Source organism: Emiliania huxleyi (assembly GCF_000372725.1).
Source record: "Emiliania huxleyi CCMP1516 unplaced genomic scaffold EMIHUscaffold_264, whole genome shotgun sequence".
Taxonomy (NCBI): Eukaryota; Haptophyta; order Isochrysidales; family Noelaerhabdaceae; genus Emiliania; species Emiliania huxleyi.
This window is the reverse complement of record NW_005200057.1, coordinates 132,381-159,499: the sequence shown is the minus strand read 5'-3', so window position 1 is coordinate 159,499 and position 27,119 is coordinate 132,381. Positions and strand designations below refer to the sequence as shown.

General features: G+C 66.4%; 9 protein-coding genes across 9 annotated transcripts; 4 read left to right on the top strand and 5 right to left on the bottom strand.

The window, feature by feature from the left end:
• Positions 1-222: 222 nt before the first annotated feature.
• Positions 223-2,209, top strand: EMIHUDRAFT_315400 (carboxyl-terminal processing protease; the record flags this gene model as incomplete). Its single annotated transcript, XM_005777233.1, has 8 exons — positions 223-833; positions 1,087-1,209; positions 1,281-1,317; positions 1,441-1,497; positions 1,587-1,644; positions 1,740-1,767; positions 1,852-1,970; positions 2,013-2,209. The coding sequence occupies 8 exons, from the start codon at positions 223-225 to the stop codon at positions 2,207-2,209; spliced, it is 1,230 nt and encodes a 409-aa protein (XP_005777290.1).
• Positions 2,210-4,285: 2,076 nt separating this feature from the next.
• EMIHUDRAFT_238270 (hypothetical protein) lies at positions 4,286-4,904 on the top strand (the record flags this gene model as incomplete). The annotated part of the gene is made up of 2 exons (XM_005777232.1): positions 4,286-4,294; positions 4,368-4,904. The coding sequence occupies 2 exons, from the start codon at positions 4,286-4,288 to the stop codon at positions 4,902-4,904; spliced, it is 546 nt and encodes a 181-aa protein (XP_005777289.1).
• Positions 4,905-7,085: 2,181 nt separating this feature from the next.
• EMIHUDRAFT_469274 (hypothetical protein) lies at positions 7,086-9,773 on the bottom strand. The gene is made up of 4 exons (XM_005777231.1): positions 9,263-9,773; positions 9,150-9,192; positions 7,852-8,559; positions 7,086-7,662 (listed from the first exon to the last, which is right to left on the bottom strand). Exons 1-4 carry the CDS (start codon positions 9,754-9,756, stop codon positions 7,270-7,272), a joined length of 1,638 nt encoding a protein of 545 aa, XP_005777288.1. The 5' UTR covers positions 9,757-9,773; the 3' UTR covers positions 7,086-7,269.
• Positions 9,774-12,262: 2,489 nt separating this feature from the next.
• On the bottom strand, positions 12,263-13,435 carry EMIHUDRAFT_238266 (hypothetical protein; the record flags this gene model as incomplete). Its single annotated transcript, XM_005777230.1, has 1 exon — positions 12,263-13,435. The coding sequence occupies one exon, from the start codon at positions 13,433-13,435 to the stop codon at positions 12,263-12,265; it is 1,173 nt and encodes a 390-aa protein (XP_005777287.1).
• Positions 13,436-14,221: 786 nt separating this feature from the next.
• EMIHUDRAFT_457685 (hypothetical protein) lies at positions 14,222-16,107 on the bottom strand. Its single transcript, XM_005777229.1, has 3 exons — positions 15,066-16,107; positions 14,470-14,642; positions 14,222-14,364 (listed from the first exon to the last, which is right to left on the bottom strand). Exons 1-3 carry the CDS (start codon positions 16,092-16,094, stop codon positions 14,307-14,309), a joined length of 1,260 nt encoding a protein of 419 aa, XP_005777286.1. The 5' UTR covers positions 16,095-16,107; the 3' UTR covers positions 14,222-14,306.
• Positions 16,108-17,412: 1,305 nt separating this feature from the next.
• EMIHUDRAFT_238264 (hypothetical protein) lies at positions 17,413-22,276 on the top strand (the record flags this gene model as incomplete). The annotated part of the gene is made up of 8 exons (XM_005777228.1): positions 17,413-17,709; positions 17,903-17,962; positions 18,036-18,106; positions 18,221-18,289; positions 19,369-20,325; positions 20,638-20,917; positions 21,056-21,128; positions 21,165-22,276. The coding sequence occupies 8 exons, from the start codon at positions 17,413-17,415 to the stop codon at positions 22,274-22,276; spliced, it is 2,919 nt and encodes a 972-aa protein (XP_005777285.1).
• A 122-nt stretch (positions 22,277-22,398) lies between these two features.
• On the top strand, positions 22,399-22,701 carry EMIHUDRAFT_58243 (hypothetical protein; the record flags this gene model as incomplete). Its single annotated transcript, XM_005777227.1, has 1 exon — positions 22,399-22,701. A coding segment is annotated over one exon (303 nt), but the record flags the coding sequence as incomplete, so codon positions are not given.
• A 67-nt stretch (positions 22,702-22,768) lies between these two features.
• Positions 22,769-23,083, bottom strand: EMIHUDRAFT_315397 (hypothetical protein; the record flags this gene model as incomplete). The annotated part of the gene is made up of 1 exon (XM_005777226.1): positions 22,769-23,083. The coding sequence occupies one exon, from the start codon at positions 23,081-23,083 to the stop codon at positions 22,769-22,771; it is 315 nt and encodes a 104-aa protein (XP_005777283.1).
• A 987-nt stretch (positions 23,084-24,070) lies between these two features.
• Positions 24,071-25,209, bottom strand: EMIHUDRAFT_238262 (hypothetical protein; the record flags this gene model as incomplete). Its single annotated transcript, XM_005777225.1, has 3 exons — positions 24,071-24,292; positions 24,367-24,408; positions 24,589-25,209. The coding sequence occupies 3 exons, from the start codon at positions 25,207-25,209 to the stop codon at positions 24,071-24,073; spliced, it is 885 nt and encodes a 294-aa protein (XP_005777282.1).
• Positions 25,210-27,119: the final 1,910 nt, after the last annotated feature.

Here is a 27,119-nt window from a genome sequence, read left to right as displayed (position 1 = left end):
CGCATGGGTACCCCCTAGGGGCCCCGCCTCCCCTCAGAGTATGTGGTCTCACTCTGTTCCACGTTCACAGTAGGATAAGAGCATAAGAGACACAAGAAAGCTGCTCCGCCGGGATGGCCTCCCTCCCGACCACGTAAAAGAGAATTCTTTCCCCTCCACACGCAGAAGTCGCTTGCAGACTCCTGCCGAAGAGCCAGCCGACACGCTCACACTACAGCACCAATGCGACTTCCGAGACCACCACATGCCCCACCGCTGGCGCCGATCGCACGCGCGGCGGCCTCCTCGCTTGCCTCGGTGCTGCTCGCCTCGTCGCTCCTCGGAGGAGACGTCGGCCCGCAGCTCGGCCCGGCTGCAGCCTTTGCGTCGCAGCCGCTGACCGAGGAGCAGAAGCTGGTGGCTGAGGCGTGGCGGGTGACGGACCGCGAGTTTGTGGATCGCGAGTTTGGGGGGCAGGACTGGTTCTCCGTCCGGCAGAAGATGCTCAAGCAGCGGTACGACTCGCGCGTCGACGCATACGACCAGGTGCGGGCGATGCTGGCGGCGCTGGACGACAAGTACACGCGCTTCCTCACTCCGTCGGCGTACGACGCGGTCTTCGCCACCGCGACGGGCGGCGTCGTCGGCATCGGCGTCGAGCTTCAGACCGAGACGGAGCCGTCGAACCGCGTGACGATCAACAACGTCGTGCCGGGTGGGCCGGCGGACAGGGCCGGGGTGCGGCCAGGCGACGAGATCGTGAACGCGGACGGGGAGGACTGCACGCGGCTGTCTGCGGAGGAGGCGTCCAAGTACGTGCGCGGCGCCGCCGGCTCCAAAATTGGGGCCTGGGGGTTCCCTCTCTCCCCTTACCCAAAAAAAAAGGGTTTTTTTTTTTAAAGAGGGAAAAGGCCCCCCGGCAAAAACAACAATTGTTTGGAAGATCTTTCCCCCCCCCTCATTTCTATCAATATCTTTTCCCCCCCTTTTTTTTTTTCCTTTTTTTTTCCCTTTTTCCTTCTATCCCTTTTTCTTCCCCCCCCCCCCCCCCCCCCTTCTCTCCCCCCCTCTCTCCCTCCCTCTCGGCTCCCCTCCGACTGCTCTGAGCCCGCGCCCGCGTCCCGAGCCCGCGCCTCCCTCCCCGCAGGTGAAGCTCGCCGCAGTCACAAAGTCTTCGGCTACACTTGGAGGCGTCCCCGTCGGCTTCGTCACGATCCGGCAGTTCTCGACGTCCGCAGACAGCCGCGCCGCCCAGCCCACCCGCCCCGAGGCCGCCTCACGCCTCCCTTGCGCCCCTCCAGGTCGACAGCCGCCGACGTCAAGGCCGCCCTCGCCGACGTGCTCGCCAAGCGACCTGCGGCGCGCCGCCGCCCCTGCGGACTTCCCCTCCTTCGGGCTGCCGCCGCGCCGCCGCGCCGCGAGCCCCGTCCCGGCTGAGGAGCGGTGCGCGGCCGTCCGCAGGCCCTGGTGCTCGACTTGCGCGGCAATACCGGAGGCTACTTTACGGGCGGCGTCGACGTCGCGCGGCGCCGCCTCTCGCCCTCCCGCCCGCCTCCCGCCCCTCCCGCCCGCCTCTCGCCCCTCTAGAGCCCGGCCCCTCCCCGCAGGCTGCTGCTGCCCAAGGGACGGCCGATCACGTTCGTGACCGACAACCGTCGCAACGTGGTCACCTACGAGACGTACGACGACGGCACGCACGCGGAACCGCCTCGCGACACGCCCGCGACATGTCCGTGACACGTCCGCGACACGTCCCGCAGGCATGGACACGGAGACGCCCCTCTACCTGTGCGCCTCACTCTGGCGCGCCGATGCCTCCCCGCGAGCCATACCCCTTCACGCCGCGCGGCGCTCGCTCCCTTCTCGCCGCAGGCTCGTCGACTCGCGCACCGCCTCGGCGTCCGAGATCCTCTCGTCGGCGCTGCAGGACAACGGGCGGGCCAAGCTCATCGGCTGCTCTGGCGCGCGACCGCGGGGGAGAGACGGGCGCCGTCGCACTTCCGACGCCCGACACCTCCCCTCCCCCGCCGCAGGGCCGAGGACCTTTGGGAAAGCGGTCATCCAGACTGTCTCGCCGCTGTCGGACGGCTCGGGCATCGTTGTCACGACCGCGCGCTACCAGACGCCGCAGCGCACCGACATCAACAAGAAGGGCATCGCGGTGGACATGGAGAAGGACTGCCCCATCTCGACCGAGGCGGCCAAGTGCTTGCCCAGCAAGCTGGTGTGAGTGCATCTCTGGGGAAGCGCAGGCCGCACACCCTCGCGCCCCCATTTTTGTCCGTGCATGACTGGACCGGTCCGGGTTTGTTTCCGTCTGTGGTTTTTCCATAATGTCATTTCGTACAATGATACGTCAGTACATGCCCCAGAGTACATGTGCGTACGGCGGCAGACACCGCGCTTAGAGCCCCGTAACTTTCACCATACCCCAACTGGTGAGCAACCATTGAAAGAATGAAAGCAACCAAATTCCACGCGACCGCACACTCCGAACTCAGGGAATGTATGTGCACCCCCCTCCCCGTACCGCCCATAACGCCGCCCTGACTCCCGCGCGCTGCTACGCCCCCCTTGTAGGTCCGTCGTCACGATCGGCGACGTGGACGGCGACGGCCACGGACGTCGTCTTCGGCGGCACAAAGGGTTGCTACGTCCTGTGGAACGAGCCAAACGCCGACGGCGGACGCGCCCTCCTCTTCGCGTCCGGGCTGCCGTCCGAGCAGCCGTCCATCTTCGGCCTGGCCGACGGCGGCACCGACGTCTTCCCCGGCACACGCAGGTCCCAGGTCGGGGCGGTCGCCCTGGGCAATGTCTTTGGGAACGGCCGCGTCGACATCGTGATCGGCCACCAAACCTTCAAACGGCGGTCCGCCCGAGCTGGTCGAAAACACGGGCAACCGCGGCTTTGGGAGCGTCGTCCCGCTCGACCCGCCAGGCTGGATCGACGTCAACGCCATCGCGCTACTCGCGCCGCCTGCGCCGCCGCCGGCGCCCCTCGACTGCGGCTCCTTCTCGCCCTGCGAGGACGGGGAGTGCACCGACGCGCCCCCCAACCTGAACCCGCCCGGCCCAAGCGAGCGCAACGTGTGCGTCGGCAAGAGCGGCTGCGTGGTGATGACGGGTGGGTACGGCTACTGGCTCTGCTGCTCCCCCTCGGAAGACGGCACGCCGTGCCTCCGCCCGAACAAGCAGTACGATAATCCGTGCGCGGCTCCCCGGCGGGCTAAGTGTGGCACGCGGCCAAACACTCAAGTCACCCTCGCTCGTCTGTCTCGCTAGGTACTATCGCGATGAGTGTCTCGCGTTTGGCTGCGGCGAGTGAAGACGCGCCCGGCATATCTCCTCCCTAGAGCCCCCCCCCTCCCCCCTCCCCCTCGGCCCCTTGCGTTGGGACACTGCCGAGCCGGGTGGTGCCACCTGCCTGAGCCTTCTGCGCCTCCTCGCTATGTAGAAGCAAACTAGGATACCCGCTATAGCGATCAGCAGCCCAAGCACCGACATGACGATAATGATCGTTGTATTGAGCTGGCAGTGATTTGAGCATGGCGAGGCGGAGCAGACTTCTCCGGAGGGCAGGCCGCTGTTGTCAAACCAACACATGCTTCCGGAGCAGTCTTCAGGGACGTTCGCCGCGGCGCAGCAGGTGTAACCGGAGCCCGCCGTGCAGACCTGGCCCAAGACCGAGCAGTCCCAGCTTGGACAGCTGGGAATCTGCCCTGGTGCTAGCGGCGGCAGCAGCGGCGGCGGCGGCGGTGGCAGCGCAGGCGGTGGCGGCGGCGATAGCTGTGGCAACAATGGCGGTGGGACTGCGGGCGAGGCGGAGCAGACTTCTCCGGAGGGAAGGCCGCTGTTTTCAAACCAACACATTCCCGAGCAGTCACCGACGTGCTCAGGGAGGACCGCGGCGCAGCAGGTGTAGCCGGAGCCCTCCGTGCAGACCTGGCCCAGGACCGAGCAATCCCAGCTTGGACAGCTGGGAATCTGCGGCGTCGGCATCGGCTGCCGACGATGTTGGAGATTGGCCTCACCTCACGGGTCGCTCGAGGGAGAAGGAGGCCCGCGCGCGGATATCGGCGTGTAACGCTCCTCACGAGTAATTTCATGCGCCGCAAGTGAAAGAAACGAAACAATGCTCACTGGACGACCAGGTCACTGAAAAAGAATTCCATTGGCGGCCCGAGAGAGGCCGCTGTCGCCGGCCCAGGCCGCTGTTTCACGCGGAGGTACACACACGTCCCCCCGTGTATATGGCCGCCGCTGCCCGCGCCGCCGCCCTGCGCGTCACGCTCATCTCGGACACCATATGACCCTGGTGCTGGGTCGGCAAGCGCCACCTCGAGTCGGCCGCGTTGTCGGCCAAGGTCGCGCTGGACGTCGACTGGCAGCCTTTCTACCTGAACCGGAACACGCCGGCCGAAGGCGAGGACCTGATGGAGCACCTAACGGCCAAGTATGGGCCGGCGGCAGTCGCGCGCTTCGACGCGCCCGACAACCCGCTTGACTGCGCCGCCGGCAAGGTCGGCATCAGCTTCAACAAGCAGCGTCGCATCATCCGCACGGGCGACTCGCACCGGCTCGTCGAGTGGTGCAAGGCGACGCAGCCGCAGACGGTCGACCCACTAATGGAGACGCTCTTCAAAGCCTACTTCGAGGACGCCCGCGACCTCTCGCGGCGCGAAGAGCTCGTGGCGTGCGCGGCCGCGTGCGGCCTCGATGGCGAGGCCGCGGGCAAGGCGCTTCACTCGGACGCATTCCAGCGCGAGGTGGACGCCAAGGCGACGGGCTGGTCGCGGCAGGGCGTGCGCGGCGTCCCATTCTTCGTCGTGCACCCGGCGAGCGGCAACGGCGAGCCGGTGGCCTTCTCTGGCGCGCAGCCGAGCGAGGTCATCGCCGAGGTGCTGGCCGAGCAGGCGGCGGCGTGAGGAGATCGGCGGCGAGCCGTGAGGGCGGGCGCGTCCCCAGCATGCGCGCGTGTGGAGGCGACTCTATGACGGCCGCACCCGAAACCGCACAGCTGCGGATGCGGTGCTAGCCCGAGACCGTCCGACCTCTTTGCCTGCGCGGCGTACTTGCACTCGGAGTGCAGTTGGCAACCTCACATCAGGGCCGCTTTCGAATTTTTCTTTTTTCACTTGGGCGGTTCGGGCGAGTTGGTTTACCAGCCAAGACGGCTCGCTGCTCCGTCCCGCTCTCCCTGACATGCGCGGCGGCGGCGGGCTCGAGGTCGGCTTCTGTGACTCTGCGTCGGGCAGCGGCTTTCTCCCTGTGCAACCTGCCGACCAGCTCGAGCGGTGGGCGCCGCCGATCGACAACGGCTCACACCTGTTGATCCCGTGGTCGCCTCATGAGTCTGCGTGCGGACTCAACGTGAGCACGTATTTCGTCGACGTGCGCACCTCAACACCTCTGCTAAACGCATTCATCGGCGCGTTCGGCACCTTCCCGCAAGACCTTTGCGACCCGTCGGGCTCCAAGGCGAGGGAGGCCGCGAAAGCGAGCCACCGGTCGGCCTGCGCGCCGTACCCTCGCCGGTGCGCCTCCGCGCCGGAGCGGGCGCCATATCGGGTCGCCTCGTTCGAGGTGCCGGCGGCGCTGCGCCAGCTGGCGAGGCTGGACATCGAAGTGACGGTCCGTGCATACGGCTCTCTCTCTCCGCTCGGCCAGCCGGAGAGGCGCACGCGAGCCGTGTGGTGGTGTCACAAGTACCGCCGCAGCAGCGGAGGCGCCCCCTCGCCTGCTCCCGCCGGCAGTAGGCCTTCGGGCCGAGCGCTCGCCTCTCGCCTAAGCCGCGCCTGGCGAGGCTTGCGCAGCTGGCGAGGCCCGCGAGGCCAGAAGGCGGACCAGCCGGCACGGGCGCGCGTACGAGTCGAGATTACCCGAGATTACCCGATATTACTACTAATAATAGGAGGACAGCCGGCACGGGCGCGCGTACGAGTCGCACCGCCGCTCGGCACGCCCGCCTCGAGCCGTGCCGCCCAAGAGGAGCCTCGCCCCTCCATGGCGTGTGACCCGGCGTGTGTCCCGCGAGCAGGCGCTCCTCCTCGAGCCGTCTCTAGTCGCCGCCTCCGCCGCCGCCTTCCTCGCCGTACTCGAGGCTTTAATTGGATTTCTTTAATTAATTATTCAATCTTTAATTCATTTAATCTTCCTCGCCGTGCTCGAGGCTCGCCGGCGCGTGGAGGAGGGGCGGCGGGCGGACGCAGCGGGCAGGCCGCGGCCGGCGCCTCCCCCCTTCCGCAGCCGGCCTCCGCCCGGCCGAAGATGGCTCCTCAGGCGAGGCGCGGAGGAGCGGGGCGCCCGCCCTCCGACCCCCTGGCTGGAGGCGGCGGCGGCGGCGGCGCTGCAAATGGCGGGCGTGCTGCTCCCGTGTGCGTTTGTCCTGCTGGCGCGGGGCGCGACGCTGGCAGACCTGGTCGGCGAGTCGCCTATCTCCGCGGCGGCGAGCTTCTGGCTCACGGCAGAGCGGAGCGAGATCGCGCGGCCGATGCACCCGCCGCAAGGGCTCGCCGCTCGCGCGTCGCTTGGAGCCTCCGGAGCTTCGCTTGGGATCGACTGGTGCGCGCTCGGTGCCCAAACGCTGCTGTGCGCCGCGCTCGCGCCAGCGCTGGCTGCGGCGGCGCGCTCCGCGCGAGAGCGGGGCTGGGACGGCCGTTTGGGCCCTCTCGTCGCTTGGCACGCCTTCGCGCTTTGGCGGTGGGGCGTCCTGTTTGCTTGGTGCTTGCCCGCTCTCACTCGCTCGCACGGCGGCACCGCCGCGGCAGTCGCCGTCCTCGCCATCGCCCTGGCCGCCGAGCGAGTCTCCATGCCGCGCAGCCGAGGAGGAGAGGCTCCCGCGGCGTGGGCCCTGCGCTGCGCGCCGCTGGCTGCGCTCGTGGCAACGGCGGCGGCATGCGGCACTTTTCTCGCCGCGTGCCCCGCGGCGTGGGCTGTCGACCAGGCGACGGCAGCGCTCCGCTCCCAGCCACGGGACGCCTCCGTCGGCTGGAGAGACGTCGGAGTGCAGTTTGGAGCGGCGGCCGCGGCGGTCGTGGCCGTGCTGGCCGTCTGCGGGGAGGCTCTGCCTCTTGAGGCTATGCACGTGAGCCTCTAGAGGCGGGTTGGGAATATAACCTGCATGTACGACTACGAGTATAACGGACCCACGTACTCCAGAAACTACGTTCCACTGTTGCGCGCTTGCGCCGGCCAGACCCGGGAGTTGTAGCCCCGGCCCGGCAACTGCTCTTTTGCTCGGGGCGGACTCGACTGTATGTCCTCCACAGCGCAATCCATCTCTCTCTAATGTCAGACCAAAGCCTCGACGTCCCTGCGGCTGAAGACGAGGTCAGCCTGGTCGCAGCCGGCGGGCAGCTCGTCGGAGCGCAGCCGGCGGGGCGGCGGAGGCGGCGGCGGCGGCGGCAGCGCTCTTCGGATCTCGTAGTCGTCGTGCGCCAGGAGGTAGGGCCAGAAGCCGAGGGCTCGCATGTGGCGCAGCAGCTGGGGAACGCTGCTCCCCTGCAGCGCGAGCCACCGCGGCGTCACCTCGACCACCACCTCGAGCGTGGGCGGTGCGTCGCGCAGCAGCGCAGCCGCGCCGCGCAGCACCGCCCACTCCCCGCCCTCGACGTCCACCTTGAGCAGCCGCGCAGTGCGCACCTGCTCCTCGCTGAGCAGCGCGTCGAGCGGCGCGGCGCGCACCTTTCGGGGCGCGGCGAAGGGCGTGTCCAGGGAGGGCCTAGGACGTGCCTTACTACACGTCCGCAGTGCCGATCCCTTTGGGAAGCGCGTGAGGAGTCTGGGAGCTGTTTTGGAGGTGCTGTTCTGGAAGCGTCTGGAGCGGCGTGCCCGCGTCTCTCTCCACACGCCGCCGCCCGCCAGGCGCGACACCTCGCCCATGGCGCCGCTCGCGCCCGCTCCGCCGAGCGCGCCGAGCGCGCCGCTCCCCTGCAGCAGCGCCCACACATCGGTGCCCGCCGCCACGCCGCCTGCCCCCGCGCCGGCCACCGTCGTGTTGTACAGCGGCTCGCGCTTGTGCTGGTAGAGCGTGAGCTCGCCCTCGGCGTCCGCGGCGGCCGCCTGCACCGCCTCGACCGTGAGCCCGGGGTTGAGTGCCACGTTCGCCACCAGCCGCTCATGCGTGCGCGGGCAGGCCTCGACGGCGACGACGCTGCCACGACTACCGACCCTCGCGGCGCCCAGCAGCGCAAAGTAGCCCGTGTTGGCGCCCACGTCGATGAGCGTGTCGCCCGGCGAGAGCGCGCGCAGCAGGTAGCTCGTGAGGGCGGGCTGCCACACTCCCGTCAGCAGCAGCCACTCAGACAGAATGTCTGCCTTGTGCGAGCCGCCGAGCTGGAAGCAGCGGAGCCGGACGGCTTCGCACGCCCGGAGCGGTACGACCGCGTCGTCAAAGGGCGGGAGTGTAGGAAGGAGCGAGCGCGTGCAGAAGGCGAGCAGCGAGCGCTGGCCAAGTCGAATTGGCGTTAGGCGCAGGTAAGCAACGAGGGCGCCGAGCAGGCGGCGGGCCAGAGGCGGGTGGCGGCCGAGAATGACGAGCGCACTGTCGAACCAACGGCCGAGCAACCGTGCGAGCATCGTCTGTGCGTGAAATTCGACAGCGCTTTCGAGGCTTGGAGTGGGCCCGAGTGCGGGGTTGGTCAGAGGCGGCAGGGGTGCGCCGAGCAAGCCTCGCGCGAAGACCCGCCTGAGTATTTCTTCTTGTGCTGCACCCTAACAAGCTCACTCACAATAAGGGCAGGTGTGGGGGGATCCGGATGACAGCAACCATAGAAGCCGATACGTACAATCGTCGTCACACGACATTTAGGTCATATCTTCTCCTCGGACCTCGCTCTTCGACAAGAGTCGACAACACAACTGATTTCTTGTTGGTTTCCAATCTCTCTCTCTTCGACAGAGTCATTAAGCCGTACATACACTGAAGATCGAAGTAAAGAAGTCAGAGAGAGCACTCACGGCACACAAAGCTCTCGCGCTCCCTGTCACCCTGAGCTACAAACAGAGGCGCCATCGAGGAGCGACACACTGCGGGGAGAGTCCGCTGACATGGCCGCAGCACCGCTCGAAGAGCTGCCCACCTACTGCACGGCCGAATCCACCCCCAGAGACCGCTGACACGCCCTCCCCTTCGGCCCTCAGCCCTCGTCGTGATCGTCGTGATCAGGAACCTCGTGGTCGGGCTCGTCGTGGTCGGGGTGCATGTCGTCGTACCTGTGGGAAGAGGCGAACGCGTGTGGGCCAATTCTCCCGCCCAGGCCCGGAAGGGAGCAGAGGCAGTCACCTGTGGTGATAGTCGTCGTGGTGGTAGTCGCCGTGTCGGTAGTCATCGTACCTATCGCGGTCGCGGTAGTGGCCGCCGTCGTCGTCCATCATGTGGTGGCGGTAGCGGTCGTCCGGCTCGTCATCGGGCGTCTCCGGCCGTGCATTCGGGTCTGCCGGCCAGCAGCCGTTCTGGCAGCCGAGCGCGACCGAGCAGTACTCCTCTCCGTGGCCGCACCAGCCGTGGGAGGAGCAGCAGGCGCCCTTGCCGCAGGTGATCTCCTTGACGTGCTCCATGCCAAAGTCGCGGCCGCACCGCCCGTCCGATCGCATGCCGAACCACGTGAAGACGGTCGAGTCGTCGTTGATCTGCTCGTAGTGATGGAAAAAGGCGGCAAAGCAGAAGAAGGTGCCCAGCACCGCTGCGACGAGGGTGCGCTGCCGCGTGCGTCCGCTCCGCTTCAGCATTCGCACGAACGGACTCGACTCCACGCCGCGCCGCGCGAACGAGTTCATGGCGCTTTGGTGACGTGTGGTTGACAGGCTGGGTTCAGATCCGTGTGTGGATGGGAGGCATTACTCCTGTATTTTATTGCGGTCGCGCGTGATCCTATCTGTAACCGCCTCAGCCTGGGGGTGCGTCCGGGTGGCAGCTGCCCCCCGAAAATCTCCAAAATCTCAACCAACATCTCAACCCAGGACAGAAGACAGCGCGGAACGGTCACACGGGGACGGGCACAGGACGACGACACCAGCTGGACGACACACTGCTCACAGGCTATAGGTTGTGAGTCACCGACCAGGTCGTTCGTCGCCGGTGTGGGTCCTGTCCTCTGGTTCTGGTTGAGATTTTGGGGGTCCGTCCATACGATACTGTTCGACCGTCCTACTTCAGTGTCCAGACACCGACGGTGCGACGGACAGACGTCAGACCGGCATCCGAGCGGCCACGGCCGGGTTCCGCCACTCTCCTCCAGCCCCTGCCCAGTCGATCTCAAGCGCGCCAAGTCTCCCGACCAGGCCGCCATGACGTTGGTTAGTGTGCAAATGCGTACCAGTGTACCACGGTACCACCATATCAGGGAAAGACGTTACTTTACTTTCAAAGTACTTTCATTACGGCCATGACGTTGGTTAGTGTGCAAAAATGCGTACCACCATATCAGGAAAGACGTGGCAAGACTTTACTTTCAAAGTACTTTCATATGAATTTACTTTGGACCCTGCAAAACGGGCGGACGGAAAAGGCCTCAAACCGCCACACCTGCTGACTAACCTGTGTAACCGACTTCTAACCGCTATAGTTAGTCTCAGGCGTGTGTGTCGTGCGCCTCCAACCGGTATCGTTCGTCCGGCAGGTAATCCCAACTCACACGACATACAGATCCCGGACAAAACACAAAACAGATTTTCGTAACCGGGGGGCCCCGAAATCTGTTACGCCCACACACCACCCCGCACCCGCCGCGGGCCGCGACTCGGTCACGGAGACGAGAGAAAATGTTTGCCGTTAGACCGTTGACACACGACACGGTGACAGTCTGACAGACGTGACGTCGGTGACCTTGCACTCGCTTGCATGCAAAGATGCGCATTACGACCCGTCACAGCACGCAGATGTGAGATGAGGCGTGCGGCAGCTGGCAGGTGGTCGCAGCCTAGCCAGCATGTGCATGCATGAGACGGTTGCAAGTGCCGCTCCGTAGGCGCCACTTTGCATCGTAACGGGGGCAAAATCTGTACCGGGGCGTCACGTAACGGGGGCCGAAAATCTGTTTTGTCCGGGATCTGTAACTTTCGAGAGCTCGACCATGAGCCGGTCATGATAGGCTAAGCAAGTGTGGTGGGGGGGGATGCCGCATGCGTAACGGCGCTGCTAGAGATGCCTTTAGATAAAACTTCCGATGCCATGCGTGACCTAGTGCCTGCCCCCACCCACCCAGCAGTGTGTGTAGGAATCCTGTGTTGTGTTCTCCTGTGTATGGGCGTGTCCACGTTGGAGCCAGGTGTAGGTGTGGTGTGGACGCGAGAATAGCTCCGCCGTTCATGGAGGCAACCGATGCGAGTCGACTGGGGGGCGTGGAGAGAGCAGCTGAGTCTGCCTCTGCGCTCTAGCCTCGCCCCCCTCCCCTTCAGGCAGTCGCGTGGCATCCTGTATGGGCCGAGTCAGCCGCCCCACCGAGGCACCATGAAGTACACAGCGATCGTCAACTTGCTGGCAGCCTCTCTCCGCAAGGCCGACCGCGTCGAATTCATTGGCTGTGAGCCAACAAGCTGCCGAGCCCAATCACTGTGAGAGTCGTGATCCCGTGCCCAGTGTCGTGCGAGGGAGCTTTGTTGTAAAATTCTTGTTGGCGCCCGTGGTATGTACCTGTGTTAGTGCCAGTGCGCGCCAGTCCCGTGCCCTGTGTTGTGTGAGGGAATTTTGTAAAATTCTTGTTGGTTTTCAAAATCTTTCTCTCTGGTGGTGTGCCGTCGTGGGTCGTATCAAGAATACTCACTCACTCACGCAAGCAAATCTCATCACTTTCCTCCCACGTCTATTTGCACTACTAAGTTTTCTACTATAATTGTATTGCTTTGCAGCGAGTGTGCATGGAGAGAAGGAAAGAAAGAAAACGTGTACCGAGAAGCCTCTGGCCTCGCTGCTCCGGCCTCCCGGCTCCGGGGGGGTATCGATAACTCCAAGTACTCGTGTGTGTCGAAAGCAATACTTTATGTGGTCTTGGAACGCGAGCTTCAGCTTGCCCTGCTGGCGCTCGCCCGCTGCCCCGCTCCTCGCATGCCGATTTCCCTCGAGCGCCACGTGGGTGTCCGGAGTCCGGTGCTCTCACAGTGAGTCACACACACCTCACACTCCGGCCCACTTCACTCTCCCTCTGGTTCCCCGGCCGCTGGATAGAATCAAACAGGCTGGAGGATCCTTCCTCTGCTGCCGCAAGTCCATCGCCTGCCCCTCTCTCTTGGACGGGGCGGCCACCCACCGCGGCGGCGGCCCCGTGCCGTCATCGATCGCTGCCGCTCATGCCCCGACCCGCACAGAGCGGAGGGTCGAGCGCGTCGCCCGCACGCCCAGGTTTGCGAGGCCGCGGTCCGCCAGCTGCTTGACCGCGATTGGTCTCGGCTCGCCGCTCGGGGTCCTCAGGCGGGAGCTCCAATCGACCCACGCCGCATCGTCGCAGCTGAGCGCTGCGAGGGCTTGCGTGCCTCCCACGCGCCTCCACTGCGGAGCCATGTCCGGCGTCGACAGAGCGGCCAGGGCGAGCAGCGCGTCGGCCGCCAGCAGCTTCCACGTGAGCTTGGAGAAGGGGCCGTCGGTGAACTGCAGCTGCGGGTCGCACTGCACAAGGCGAACCGAAACGGAGAGGCAGAGGTCATCGGGCGGCTCGGTGCGACAAACGCTGGCTGCGCACTGCAGCACGGCGACGGCCGCCGCCGCGCACGCGCTGGAGGTGTCTTCACCGACGAGCCTTCGCGCCTGCAACGCGAACTTGGCGAGCTGCGGAATGCCTTGAGCCTCGCAGACGGCCGCGCGGGCCGGCGGGTGCAAGGATGTGCACGCCGCCAGCAACTGCGTCGCGAGCCGCTTGCTCTCGAACGGGTCGTTTGGAAAGAAGGTGACTTGCCGCAGCACGGCGATCAGGTTTTGGACGCCGCCCGCCTCGATGATGCGCTCGGGGACTGCGGGCGTCTTTGCAAGGCTCCGCAGCACCCGCAAGGCCAGGTTGGTGATGGTTGCGGTTGTCGGGCCGGGCCGGACGAGCGCAACGAGCGCCTCAATGCCGCCGTGATGCCCTGCGACGCGCGTACGATTGTCGTCGATGGGCTGCTGCGGTCGCCGCGAGGATCTGTTCACCAGCCGAAGCAGCTCGCCGCACGCCCGGCCGGCAGCTTCTCTGCCGCCGCCAAGCCCGTAAACGAGCCTGCCGGTCGTGTCCCACGCCGTCCTCCAGGCAGTGCACACGCGGGCGGCAGCTGAGCCGCCGTGGACGTGAGAGAGCACGCAGGCGATGAGGTCCGGGTCAAGCAGCACGTCCCTCACCGCCCAGTCGGGCAGCGGCGAGTGGCGGGCGAGGCAGGTGTTTGAGGTTGCGGCGACGCCGTGGTTGGATCGCGACGCCTCGCAGACGAGGCTGACCAGAGCGGCGTGCGAGAGCCGAGAGAGGCGCGCCTCGAGGCGGAGGTCGTCCGGCATGATCGGATCTTTGAACTCGTGCGGCGGCCGCGGAGGCGGAGGCGAGGGTGGCCGAGGAGGCGGCGGCGGCGGCGGCGAAGCAACGCAGCTCCTGAGCGAGACGGGACGCCGCGCAGCAAGAAAAAACTGGCAAGGCCAACAGCAGCTCCTGACCACGGCGCCGCAGGCGGCTGTTGATAGGTCCAGGCAATGCATACGCCTAGTTGGGCCTCAGATCGCCCGACCGCGTCCCGGTGCTCTGTGGTCGGATTTGTGACGCCGCACCACGCCGCGGCCGGGGGCCCTCCGGAGGCCGAGGATGGCCGTGGCGGACAGGGACGAGCTCTGGGAGGTAAAGTGTCAGTACATATTGTAGAGACTAACCATGTGCACAATATCTCTCATTCGAGCTAAGCCAGGGGAGGCGATGCCGGGGCCGCACAGCAGCTTGATGGGTTTGCCGCCGTGCGTCCCCGGAGCGGTCCCGGACGGGGGGGCCAGAGGAGGAAACTGGAGGACAACGCCGACACCCGGCTCTGATTCGACTTTTTAACTTCAAACAAAGAGACAGTCGCACGCGGCGCGGCGCGGTGCGTGCCACTGTCATGAGCGGATCCGTCGTGTTCACGCCGGGATCGTGTCGACACGTGTCCTCCACAACCTGCCCAGAATTTAGGCCACGGCGCACGGGGGCGTCCAGGGGGGGGGAGGGGGGAGCTATGACGGGAGGGAGCTTTTAGCATGTTTCACCGTGCCCCACGGCCACGTGCCAGTGCGGGTGGTGTGTGTGCAAAACAACACAACTGTATTGGAGTACATTTTGCTTGCGTGGTGAAAGACCAAGCCCCCCCACGCGGCTTCGTCTTGGCTGCGCTCTATCGGGCACGGCCCTTCACATCACTCGCAGTCCTACCCGGCGCTTCTCGTCATCGGAGAAGTTGTGGCAGTTCCTCGTCACAGAGCACGAGTAGTACTTCTCTCCGGCGTGCGCGCTCGCCCCTTGCCCCCGGCTCGATCGCGTGTGCTCCGTCGCGAGCAACCCACAATTGCCGCACCGCTGCCGCCTCGACCGGCCAGGCGTGCGGTCCGCCGCCACGTCGTCGCGGTCCGCCGCCTTTTTCGCGAACTGCATCAGCTTCTGGTCGCCAGAGAAGGAGGACCCGCGAACTGCCAGCCTGCGCTCGGTCGCCTCCCCTGTCGTCCGCAGCAGCGCCAAGAGCTCCTTCGCCTGGTCGATCCGCGCGACCGGCACTCTCAGCGGCGGCGGCGAGGCCCCGTCGTCGTCGGGCCGCGCGCGCTTCTTGGTGGGCGGCGCGGCGGGCGGCGGCGCCGGCGGCGTGGCGGGCGGCGGCGGTACGGCGGGCGGCGGCGGCGCGGCGGGCGGCGCGAGGCGCCGGTGGTCGGCGGGGTGGTCGTATTCCAACCAGTGATCCGGGTTCTTGCGGTAGCAGTTCTTGCCGTGGAGGCAAGCGGGCTTTCCGGGCGCGCGCCGGTAGGGGCTGTTGCTCGTTGCGGGTGGCGAGAGCGTGGTCGATTGACCGCCGCCACCCCCGCCGCCGCCACCCCCGCCGCCGCCGCCGCCGCCGCCGCCGCCCAGCGCGCGTTGCCGCGCACGCGTCAGCTCTTTCGCGAGAATCTCGCCGGGCAGGACCCTCTGGAGATATTCTGCGGTGCAGTGCTCGTGCATCTGGTCCGACTCGACGATGCGCTCGCGGTGGTTCGCGCCGCGCGCCAGCAAAGAGATGCGCCGGCCGCGGAGCCATCCCAGCCCGGCGGCGTTCACCGCGGCCTCGCGCAGCGGGTCGGACGCGCCGACCGAGTCCACGCCATGCACGACGCGGGAGGAGAAGGGCTCGCCGCAAAAGACGAGCACGTCGCCGGGCGCCATCGTCACCGTTCGGCAGCTGCGGCACGGCACGCGATCGGCGGCCTTGCCGCCCTTGAGCTTGGTCGGCCGCCCCTTGCTGCCATGCCGCGACGCCGCGTCCGGGTCCCACCGCTCGCAGGAGCCGGCGTTGAACCCTGAAGAGCCGGCGGCGCAGCTCCTGCGCTGCTTGTCCGGGCGTGCGATGTCCCAGAAGAAGTCGCACGGCGCGGTGCCGAGGCTGGCGAGGGCGACCCAGCGCGTGCCCGTCTTGTCGACGTGCGGGTGGTAGCCTACCTCAGCCGTACCGGCCGGGTACGAGAGGACCTGCGTCTCGACGCGGCTTGGCTTCGAGTCCTTGTCGACCGAGTCCTTGCCGAGCGGCCTGGCGGTCGTCGGCAGCGCGTCGAGGGCGGGCAGTGCGGCGAGAGTCGACGCCTCGCACAGGTGGGGCTCGATGAGGGAGAGCGCGTTCGCGACAAAATCGCGACCCGCCATATCGAGCGCCTTGCAGCTGTCCACATACTCTTCGCCGTGCACAAACTCGTAGTTGATGATGCCCTTGATGATCTGGTACTTGTCGGACGGCGCATCGGTCTGCGCCGCACCACCGCACCCGCTGATGTTCCGCTGCGGGTCCTGGTGCACCATGTGGATCCCGAGCGCCTTCTCGACGTCGGAAGCGAGGGTGTCGCCCCGTTTTCCGTCATAGTTGCGAATTAGTACAATGGGAAGGCCGGCGCCGTCCGTGCCCAGCAGCTGCATGCGACTGCGCGCGTCAGCGGCGGGCCGAAATCGCGGAAAGGCTGAAATCATGTCGCGCCAGCACCTTTGACTAACGCCGAATCCCAGGGTTCGGGGCTCTCAGCTGCCAGGGAGGGTGTCGCGGAGGTGCCACAGACTCCACATACAGTTGTAGTAGTTTTTCTCCCGAACCAGCCTGGCGCTGGCGCAGACGCGGGGGAGGCTGCCTGGTCAGTCAGCCTCGCCCGGCCGGTGCGGCCCCGCCGCGCTCAGCGTCAGTCAGGCTCCGGACTCGTTCGTTCGTAGCAGCTTGGGAAGGGTCAGGCATGGCGCCGCCACGAGCGAGTAGCGCGCGGGAGAAGCGGCTGCCGTGTCGCTCGCCCTCGAGGCTGCCCAGTAGGGGTCTAGCTCTAGGGATGCCAAAACTCGCGAGCGCTGTAGAGCGCATGTAGAGCGCGATTTACTTAGTGAATTCACTGTCAATTCACTGTGAATTCGCGTCTTCCGTCTACATCGCTCTACAACGCACGCAGTCTGTCCCGCGCCGGATGTAGAGCTCTACAGCGGTCAGCGCGCTCCAGCGCTCTCCATCCAGCGCTAGCCTATCTTTTTTTGGATCTCTACAGCGCTACACTCTCATCCTCTCACTCTCCCCCAGCGCTCAGCCGGGACCCTCTGATGAGTGAGGTCAAAATCAGCCAAGAGAGGCGGCAAAGAGTCTCTCCGTCGTGTGTGGGGCAAAAAAATACATTAGGCACAGCTTCGGCGATGGCAGCCCCTCTCTGGGGTGTTGCATAGGCGGGGAGTCTCCCCCGCTGGTCTCCTCCTTCCCATTTTTTCTTTTCTTTTGAGAGCAGGACGCCGGGTTTGTCTTGTATGTGCATGTCGGGCCTGGGTGTGTGTGAGGGGCAAAAGGGGCGGGAGCGTGCGGGGCAGAGGCCCATAACGGCGAGCGGCTTGTCGGGGTCCGGAGAGTTCGAGGCGGGAACGAGGAGGGGGGAGCGGGCGGTCGGCGTCGGGGTAGAGCAACAGGCGCGTACGGGGTAGCCGTCACTCTCCCGCCTCAAAAGGGCGGGGCTGTCCCGGAAAGTGAGAAACGCCGGGCAGCGTGGCGCATTACTGAACCCTCCCATACGTGCTCGTACTCCTCCTTTGCTGTCCCATCTCCTCATCTCTTTCCCGCCTGGGCGGGGCGGTGGGCGGGCGCGCGGTGCGGCGTGGCGTGTGCGTGTGTGCGACTGCAACGAAGGACCGCTCGCAGAGGACCATTGGGTTTGTACTATCCCTATCATTGAAAGTAGCAGAGGGGTCGCGCTACACGCTCTCCGAATGGGATTTTCTGCCCTGCCCCTGTCACGGCCCCGCCTGCCTCCCGGAGGCCCGCCCGGCCATGCAATCCGCCGCCGGACCGCCCGGCGGGTCCAACCCGAAGCGGGCGACCGGCCGTTCGCACCGCTCGGCCGGCGGGGCGAGCCCCGCGGCCCTCGATCGCTCGCCCCGGGACGTGGCCCGACCGGCCCACGCGCACGTCCTGGCCTCTACCGCCGCTTTCGGCGGCGCAATTTGCGCCTTCATCGCTCTCTGGATCCTCCTGGCACCCATCGGACTCTTCCCGACGGTCGGAGGCACCCACTCCGTGCACTTTGAGTCAGACTCGCTCTTCGGCAGGCACGCTCTTCGGCAAAAAGTCGCCGCCGGCCGTTCACGCCGAGCCAGCCAGTTGCCGGCTCGCACGGCAGCCTCTTCCTCTCGACCAGCCTCAACTTCGACACGGTCATCATTTTGTCGCTGCGTGCTCGTGGCGAGCCGGGCGGCGGTCAAAGTTTGCCCAGACGAGCGCCAGGCGATAGCAAGGTCTCTGTTCGCCCTGTGCATGTCAGGCCAGGCTGCAGCGGGGCACTACCATCGTGCTACGCTGTTGCAGCCTGACCTTTCCCACTGTGCACAGCCGCCAGAGCACCACCACCGCCCGGCATCGTGTCACGGCGAGCTCCTTCTGCACCCGTTCGCGAGGCTCTCGCGCTGGCACACTTCGGCCTTCCGCTGCTCGCGTTCGGCGAGCTCTTCTCCGCACTCCTGCCACGGTGCCGTCGCCACACACCTTCTGGCCGGCCTGAGCCATGCGGACTCGACCTCTCTCCCTCTCTGGAGCACGCCACGGGCCGCGACGGCTGCTGGCAGCCGGCCGGCGTGAGGAGGCAGTTTGCCGGCACAGTCGAGCTGGAGTATCCGCTTCTTGATGCTTCTGCGGTCAAGCTCGACCTTATGTGACATGATATGCCACAATAATGCATGCTATCACCCCTCAAAGTGTCGAAGTTTACCGGTGACTCTCCGGTGGCCCGATAGTACCGTGTGCCTTTCTTCAAACGAACGCGCTTCGAGGTTCGACAATCGCTAAGCTGCTTATGGGGCACCGCTGCGACTCCCTTGGGGATGCCTGAGGCCACCCCAAGCACTCCCTAAGCCTTACGTGGACGATTTCAACCCTACTCTGTGTTTGTTCGTCCACGCACATTAGCAACTTTGTGCTCATGTCAACGCCACGCCAGCGCTAGCCCATTCAACCCCGCCCCATTGGGGGCGGGGCCCGTCAAGGGCCTCACTCTAGTTAACAACGAAGGCAACACAAAAACAACTAATTAGTCCTTACTTCAGCTGGCATGTCGGCTGTCGGGCCTCTTCGGCTCGCGGCCGCCGTGCTGCTGATCCTGAGCGATCCTGCGCTCGCACTCGCGCAGAGCACGCGTGCTCTGCGCCCCGTGGACGCCGCGACAGCGGAGTCCCACGTCGGCGCTGTCCGACACCCACTCCTCGGCTCGACGCTCCAAGAGCTGCCAGCTCGACCCGCTTCAAACATCTGCAGCGCGGTCGAGCCGGTCCAAGCTATCGTCGAGCACCCGACGGCTGCCGCCGCGGCTCCCGAGCCAGCCTCGGCTGCCGCCACGGCTTCCGCCACGGCTTCCGCCACGGCTTCCGCCACGGCTTCCGCCACGGCTTCCGCCACGGCTTCCGCCACGGCTTCCGCCACGGCTTCCGCCACGGCTTCCGCCACGGCTGCTGCCGAGGCTACCTCGTCTCGTGTCCTGTCTTTTGTGTCTGTGTCGCGTGACGAGTCTAGTGTGCCTAGCGTGTCTAGCGTGTTTTCTACCCGCTGCACAGGTCCGGCGCCGACTACCTCGACCGTCCCACCCACCTGGCACCGTGCAGAATGGCTCTGTGTCGGACCAAAGGCAGCCACAAGGCAGCCTGTCCCTCACAGTGTCCACAACGCCGGTGGGGTCCCCTCGGATGAGGGGGCGGGGGCGGCACAACCGTCTTTCACATTGCCCTCGACGACTGGCAGAGCCGGAGCCAACCGCACCGACCACAGCCCGACCAGTAGCCAGGAAACTACCCCGCTGGGCGGGGGCCTGGTTGGGCTGTGCGAGGTGCGGCCCTCTCGGAGCCACGAGTTGTACAAGTTCATTGACTCCGAGCGCATCTTCTACCCGTCCGACGACTCGCTCCTGCCGGGACCCGGGCCGACCGGTACCGAAGGCAGTCGAGCACCAGGACGAGGAGGCGCCGTTCTGGCGTCGCCCGTCCCCAACAACTCCGACATGGACATCTTCGTTGGCGGCACGCCCGCAAACGAGACCATCACCAGTCTCTTCTCGCGCGACGCCTCGTCGGCGGGCGGCCTCTGGGACCTCTCCGACCCGCTGGGACTGGTGATGGCAAAGCTCCCGGGAGATCTCTTACTCGCCGGCCTCATGGCGGCTTACACCAAAAACGGCATTTTCGCTTCCCTGTTCATTTTACACAGCGTCTCCGCCGCGCCCAAGCCTTGGTACTACGCGCTCTACGTTCCAGGGTCTGGTTGGGGCGTCTTTTCCACGTGGGACCTCTGCGCAGCGCACGGCGCCGTCGGGGGCTCGAGGGCGCGCCACAAGAAGTACCGCGACATCCAAGAGGCGCTCGCCCACATCAACGTGCACTACCCAATCCCGACCTCGACCCAGATCCTACTCGACTTCTGGTACCCGTTTGAAGGGGAGGCAACGCCAGCCCATCCCGGCGTCCTTCTCCAACCCGTCGTCCTGAGCCCCGGCACGGTCACCACCTACGCCCAGCCAGGCAACGGCAACGGCGCCGCTGCGTCGTCATCTGCTGCGTCGTCCTCGACGGCAACCGGCAACGGCGCCACTGCGTCATCGTCGGCTGCATCGCCCTCGACCTCGCCCGGCGACGGCGCCAGCATCGAAGAGCTCGATCCATCGACATCCTCCCCCATCGACCGGCCGCCGAGGCGCAAGCGCCGGTTCGAACCGCCTCTCGACTGCCAGACAGCATCGGCCCCGCCGTCGCCGCCGCCGGTGCCACCGTCGTCGCCACCGCCACCGCCGCCACCACCGCCCCCCTCGCCGCCCCCTCCTCCTCCTCCCTCGCCGCCGCCGCCAGCGCCGCCCTCCCCACCGCCACCCCCCGGCGGCGACGCGTTCCCGGCCAACCTCTTCGCCCCGACTTACTTCGGCGTCGTCCGCCCGGCACCGACACAAGAATCTGGCTCGCTCGTCCGCCCTCGCTCACCACTCGCGGACGCTGCTGCCAAGGGCGACGCCTCCCCGCCCAGCGGCAAAGCGCGGACGACCTTCGGAGGTGCGGGCGATCCCAAGGGCTCGTCCAAGGTGCTGAAGACACACCACGACGACACGTCGGACCCTTTGTCCTACGCCGACGCCACCGCTGGCAAGAAGCGTGACAAGAAGCGCGCCGCATCGACTGCCCTCGACAAGGCGGCGGAGGAGGAAGCCCTTGCTAAGAAGCACAACGCATCGTCTGCCCTCGACGAGGCGACGACCGACGACGAAGCCCTCGCCGCCGGACAACGCCTCGCCGACGCCGAGCGCGAAGTACTAGAGCTCAACGCCGCAGACTCGCCACCACCGCCGCCGCCGCCCGAGTCCGGACCGGATCCAGGTGGCTCGATCTCGCCGCCGCCATCGCCACCGCCGCCACCGCAAGGACAGGCGTCCGACGACGGCGAGCAGGGCACGGGCGACGACCACGAACCCGCCATCGCCCCGGCGGACGACGGCGCCGACGCCGATCCGGCAGACGCCGGTGCGGCCTTCCTAGACGCCCTTCCTGCGCCTCCAGAGCATGTCGACACCACGACGGATGAGTCCACCTCGGAGGGCGACGTCGACATCGACGAGGGGCCCATCTCCCAGCGCCTCAAGCGCCGCGATGGAAGCAAGCCCCCGCCGCCTTACAGTGGCCACGACGACGACGAAGAACCGTCCGACGAGGACGTCGGAGGAGAGAGCGAGGAGGGGAACGTGGCGGAGCAGGCGGGGGGATCGCAAGCCGCCAGCAGCTCCAACACCAACCCACCTCGCCAAACCTTCTCTTGCTCCATCTGCGCCCGAGACTTCAAGACAGCCAAGTCGCTCTGCACGCACTTCAAGACGCACAACTACACGCCCGTGGACCTCGCCTCCAGTGGGCTCACCAAGTGCGAGTGCTGCGCCCAGATTTGCTGCCTCATCCCCAACAAACTTCCGGATGGCTCGGGTGGCAACGGGACGAGCATGTTCTTCAACCACCTCTTGCTGCGGACGGGTTGCAGCGAGCTGCAGTCTCTGCGCTCAAAGGCGGAGGCCAGACCGTCGCTCGCGATGGAGGTCAAAATCTGGCCACGCGCGCCAGGCAATCGCCTCTTGCTGTCCGGCAAGCTACAGGTTGCGGCGAGGCTACTCGAGGGTATCCTAGAGATGAACGAGCGAGCTGTCGTCGCGTCGTTCGAGCAGGCCCCTCTTGAGCTGCTCCGCGCGTGGCTGCGGCATAAGTATGGGACACATGCCGTTGTCGTCATCAACGGCAGCATTAAGGCAGCGCGGCGTGATCGGCTGTGCAGCTTGCTCAACGACCTCTCCTCGTCGTGCCGTGTCGCACTCCTAAGCACGTCACTCGCGGCTGGCCTCACTCTCGTCGGCGCCAACCACCTGCTACTTCTCTCGCCGCAGTGGAACCCAATGGAGGACAAGCAGGTCCTTGGGCGAATTCATCGCCCGGGGCAGACACGTCCCTGCTTTCATTATCGATTGGCGGCGTCGGGGACGGTGGAGGAGTCTGTTCTCTTGCGGCAGTTTGGAAAGCTCGATGTCCTCCGCATGCTGCAGGAGGGCAGGGCGCCAGCGCGCCTCCCGGCGGATCTGAGCTGGGCTCGCGGCCGGCGGGCTCGCGCCGAGGCGACGAGGTGTCCATAGCAGCAGGAAGCGAGCCGCGCTCGCGTGATAAAGGCGGCGCTCGGGGGGCGAGCTCCGCGTGCGTCCTTCGGCTCTGCGGAGGCGAGGCTCGCCTCTCGGGTTCCCTCGCCCCCCCGGGCAAGGGGGGACCCCGTGAGGCGTGGGAGTGCCTCGCCAGCGAGCCATCGATGTCTCTTCCCATCCGCGGCGTGCGCCACGTCATGGCGCACACCATCAGCACTGAGCCGCGGGCGGCCCTGTCGGAGGACGCCGTCGAGGCGGTCCAGGTCTGTACAGGCGAGTTCCTCAGCCTGCTCGTCAGCGAGGCCCGGCAGCGCGTGGCGCGCGAGGGCCGCGACGCGGTGACCGAGGCGGATCTGCTAGCGGTGCTCAACACGCTGGGCTTCAGAGGCTTCACCGACTCGCTCAAGAGCCACCTGCAGCGGTGCGCGGCCGAGGACGCGCAGGCGCGAGCGGCGCCCGGCAAAGCGCCCGGGCTGGCCCGCACCCCGCTCACGCCAGACAGGCCGGCCCCACCCTGCAGGCGGAGGCGTCGAAGCGCCAGCGGACCGAACCGGGCGAGGCGCGCCCTTCCGAGCCGGGGCAGAGCTCGAGCGATGCGGGGGCTGCGCCTGCATTTGCGGCGCCCGCTCCAGCCACCCAGCCCAGGCACGCCGCAGGCGTCGACGGCAGCCCCGCCGCGCCACTCGCCCCTGGCTCGCTGCCGTCCTCGACCGACGAGGCTGCTGCGCCCGAGCCCGCCGCGGGCGTGCTGCCAGCGACCGCGGCCGCATCGCAGCCAGCGCCGTCGGGAGCAATTTCCGCCATGGAATGATGCGAGAGGTGAAGCGCCAGTGGGAACACACAAGCGGGCGGGCCCGAGTCCTTTGGGCGTTCGGTGCGGCCGTGCGCAGCGTTTGTGCACCCGGGAGTGATGCATGCCGTTTCCCATGGCGCGTGCATGGCGCGTAGCTTGCATCCCGCGCGGCCGCGGCCACCTCAAGCTCAACCTCACACACAAAAGCGCGACAGTATTGTGGCATCATGGCATGCGGAGTACCTTGGTGTGGGTACGAAGGTCAAGAGGTGTGGTACACCGTATGTGGGTACCTCCATTACGTATTAGTGACCCATGTACTAAAAGCCAACATACTTCTCAGCGTTTCCACCGGCCGCGCCGGGCTCCCACGCTCGCATAGACCTCGCCGCCCCGTCAACGAACACATACGATACCGCCCCGTAAAAAGAACGTAGGCCCGTAAGCGCCGGCCCGGCGTAACCGTGCAGCTCTCCGGTCTTCCGCCGCCGCCGACAGCGTCGTCACACCCTCGACTTGCACTTCTTGCTCGCCGCGCGCGTCGTCCGCCGCGAATCGCAGTCAACCGCTCTGGGCTTTGAGCCCGGTGTGCCCCGCCCCCTCACCTTGCGGGCGCCTCCCTCCTCCTCCTCCTCCGCCGCCGCCGCCACCGCCGCCACCTCGCCGTCGTCCGGGTCGACCGACTGCATCGCCGACAACGCCGCGTCCCAAGCGCTCGCCGCGTGCTTGTTGCCGCGCCGCCACTTGCTCTCCCGCTGCCCGGAGGCCGCCTCCGGTGTCGCGCGCACGCGGCGCTGCCCCACGGAGCTGCCCTCCCTCTCAGGGCGCGAGACCTCCGGGCCGGAGACGGCGACCGACAAATGCGCCGCCGCCTCGCCCGCCGCCTCGCCCGCCGCCTCGCCCGCCGCCACGCCCGCCGCAGAGTGCAGCGCCCGGAGCGATGGCAGGTGCGGCGCCAGCGCCGTTAGGAGGAAGTCGCCTACCGCTGCCCCTCACGCTCAGCCAACCGTGTCACGCCGGGCAAGCCGTCCCACGAGGAGCGGCGCGCCATGCCGCTGTGCGCGCAACCCCTTTCCGCCAAACCCCCACACGGACCGCAGCTCCTCCATGCTCGCTGGCGCGCGCCGCACCATCTCGCACACGGACCGCGCCGGTGCGATGCTCCAGACGTAGCCTTCGCCGAGCTCCTCCGCCCTGGCGTGCGTCGCGGCGATGAGCGCCTCGTACACGGCAGCCTCGCCTAAATTAATTAAAGATTAAATTGATTAAAGAAATCCAATTAAAGCCTCGTCACGGCAGCCTCGCCCGGAAGCAGCTCGCTCGCGCTCGAGGGCATCTGCCCAAACGGCCTCGCCGCCGCCGCCACCGAGTCGGCCCCTCCCCTCCCCTCCCCCGCCTCCCCGCCGCCGCCCTCCGCCCCGTCGCCGCCCGCCTCCCCCTCTTCCGACCCCTTCGCCTCCTCCGCCGCCTCGTACTCCGCCTTTGCAGCCGCGTGGGCCCGCCGGAGCCGCGGGACGTGTGGCATCAGCGCCTCCAGAAACATCGCGCCGTACTTGTCGACGCGGACGCCCGAGCCGCCAAAGCCCCAGCAAGCGCGGAGTGCCTCGACCTCCGTCGGGCACCGCCGCACCACCTCGGCCAGCGAGCGGTGCTGTGCGATCTTGTAGCCCTCGATGCCGAGCTCGCTCGCCTTGGCCCGCTTTGCGTCGCGCAGGCTCGCGAAGGCGGCGCGCTCGCTCTCCAGCAGGTCGTCCTCCCCCTCGGGCATCGCGCCGAGCCCAAACAGGGTGAGCGGGTCCATCGAATCTGCGCCAGCGGCGGCGGTGGCGGTTTGCGTGGCCTGCTGGAGCGCCCTCGCGTCCCCGCCAACCGTGACTCTGCCGTTCGCCGTCTCGTTTGCGATGTAAAAGTCTGGGGCCTTGGCGCCGTCGACGAGCCGCGAGCTGCGCCGCTCGGGCGCCGCCAGAGGCCTCACCTGAGCTGGCTTGCGCCGCTTGATCGGCCGAGCGCTTGGAGAGCTCCCGAGCCCACTCCCGTCGGCCAGGCCAAGCGAGGCAAGCACGGCCGCGTTGCGCTTGATGTTGTCGAGCCGCTCGAGCTCGTACGCGCTGAGGTCGGAAGGGTGCTGCAGCTCCATCGACGCGATGCTTTCGCACGATTCTTCGCCCGGGGGGCGGTGAAGTTTTCGCGGGATGCGGAGCCCGTTGCTTTCGCGCCGAGCGAAGTGGCGGGAGTCTCCAGTTTCACCTTCCTACCTAACTCTCCTATCTCCTCTTTACTTGATAAACCAGCCGATCCAACAATCCTTTCACACCGGACGGTAGAGCCGAATCTGACGGCCAGAAAGCTCACCAGCCTCGCAACACATGCCATGCCCATCCCTGACAAGCGTGATCTGTGATCTGTAAGGGTCCGCCCGCAGGCGCATTTTGTATACCGAGGCGGTGCCCGGTGCCGAACCTGTCGGACCTTAAGACAGCATTGTAGATCCCTGGGCGAGGGTGGTGGCGTCCCCGTCGGGAGGGGCTGTCTGGCGGAGGAGAGCAACCAGGTGCCCGGCGGCGTCCCGCCACATCCGGATGACCTCTCCTCGTTGTGCCAGTCAGCCCCGTTGGAGGTAGACCGCTCGTCTAGCCAATCAGCCTTAAGCGAGCGGTCTGGCCGTTGGAATGGCCGAGTTTGGTGGACTTGCGTCCTCGCATCGATCGTGGTTACAAGTAAGTAGCCTTATGACTTATGAACAGAACACCCACCCTGAACCACGTTCATCGGGAGGGGGGAGGTCTATGACCTACCTAATTGTCCGGCATGCGAGGGCATGCTCGGCCGTTCGGAGTCCCCCCTTTCTTGTCACCATTCTCTCGGTTAGCGTCTGTGAACTTGACGGGTGGCTTCCGGTGCGATCCCTGCTTCCGCTGGCGTTGGCGCTGTCTCTGTGCCTTCGTCGTCGGCTCCTCGCCCTCGTGATGCTGCTGGCTCGCCTGACAAGCGTGGTTTGACTCACAGAAGCCGCAGGCTACGTGGAGACATAGCTACGTGACCACGCAAAACACGCCCGGAGACGGCTCACATCCCGATATCCCGGGCTCCAACAATGGTCCCACTATCGGGCCTATCGCGGTCCGACGCCGATCATACTTGGCTGTCCCCAGCCCACAGGTACCGGGTGCACCCAGCCTGGCCGCAGGAGGGCGGGCCCGGGCCGAACCTCCCACTCAGAGGTCCGTTGAAGTCGATCCGCGGCGCCGTCCCGAAGCAGCAGCCGCGGGAGCGGGAGCGGAGAAGCTCGTACTCGGACCGACGCGATAATATTGACGATGCAATGCCAACTGTGCGTACAATGACTTGTACACACATCACCTGGGTCATGATGGTCCATATGAAGGATGGACAGAGTCACGCACATCGCCTACACGGTCTGAGGGTGGTGAGGACTGATACATGCCCGGGTCGGGTTGAGTGCGATCGGAGAAGAACAAAGTGTGAACTATGCGCCAAATGCGCTGGTCAAGGGGATAGGAGGATGTTGTGTGTGACAGGGCTGCCTGGAGCAGCCCCAAGCTGCAGGCCTTCGTCCACAGAGACCCGTCAAGGAGCGTCTTCTAGCATTGTCTGCACGACTGTCACGGATCACGCAAGGCCGCTACGGAGACGAGCAGCTCCGAATCAGCGGCAATCCTCATGCATCCAGGCGTCACAGTCAATATCAGTGGTCTAGCTACCGCCATGCACAGCTTGACGTCGATGTCTCCAGGCTGGAGTGCATGTATCCTTTGTTACGCCGCTCGGAGGTCTGATGGAGCCGCAGAACGCCTGGGGCTGTGAGGGCGTCAGGCGGTGCCGCAGATAGACTTCTACCTCATAGCGCGCACCGATCCATCCGCGCCGGGCCCTGGCCGCCGCCAGCGGACGGTGCACCACCAGAAAGGTCACCTACAGGGCACATTGTTGGACTTTGGCGGCCGATTTGCGCTCGAGCCGCCGCGCGGGAATCAGCACCGGCAGGCAGCGAGAGCACGACTGGCGACCGCGAAGCCAGCAGTGCTG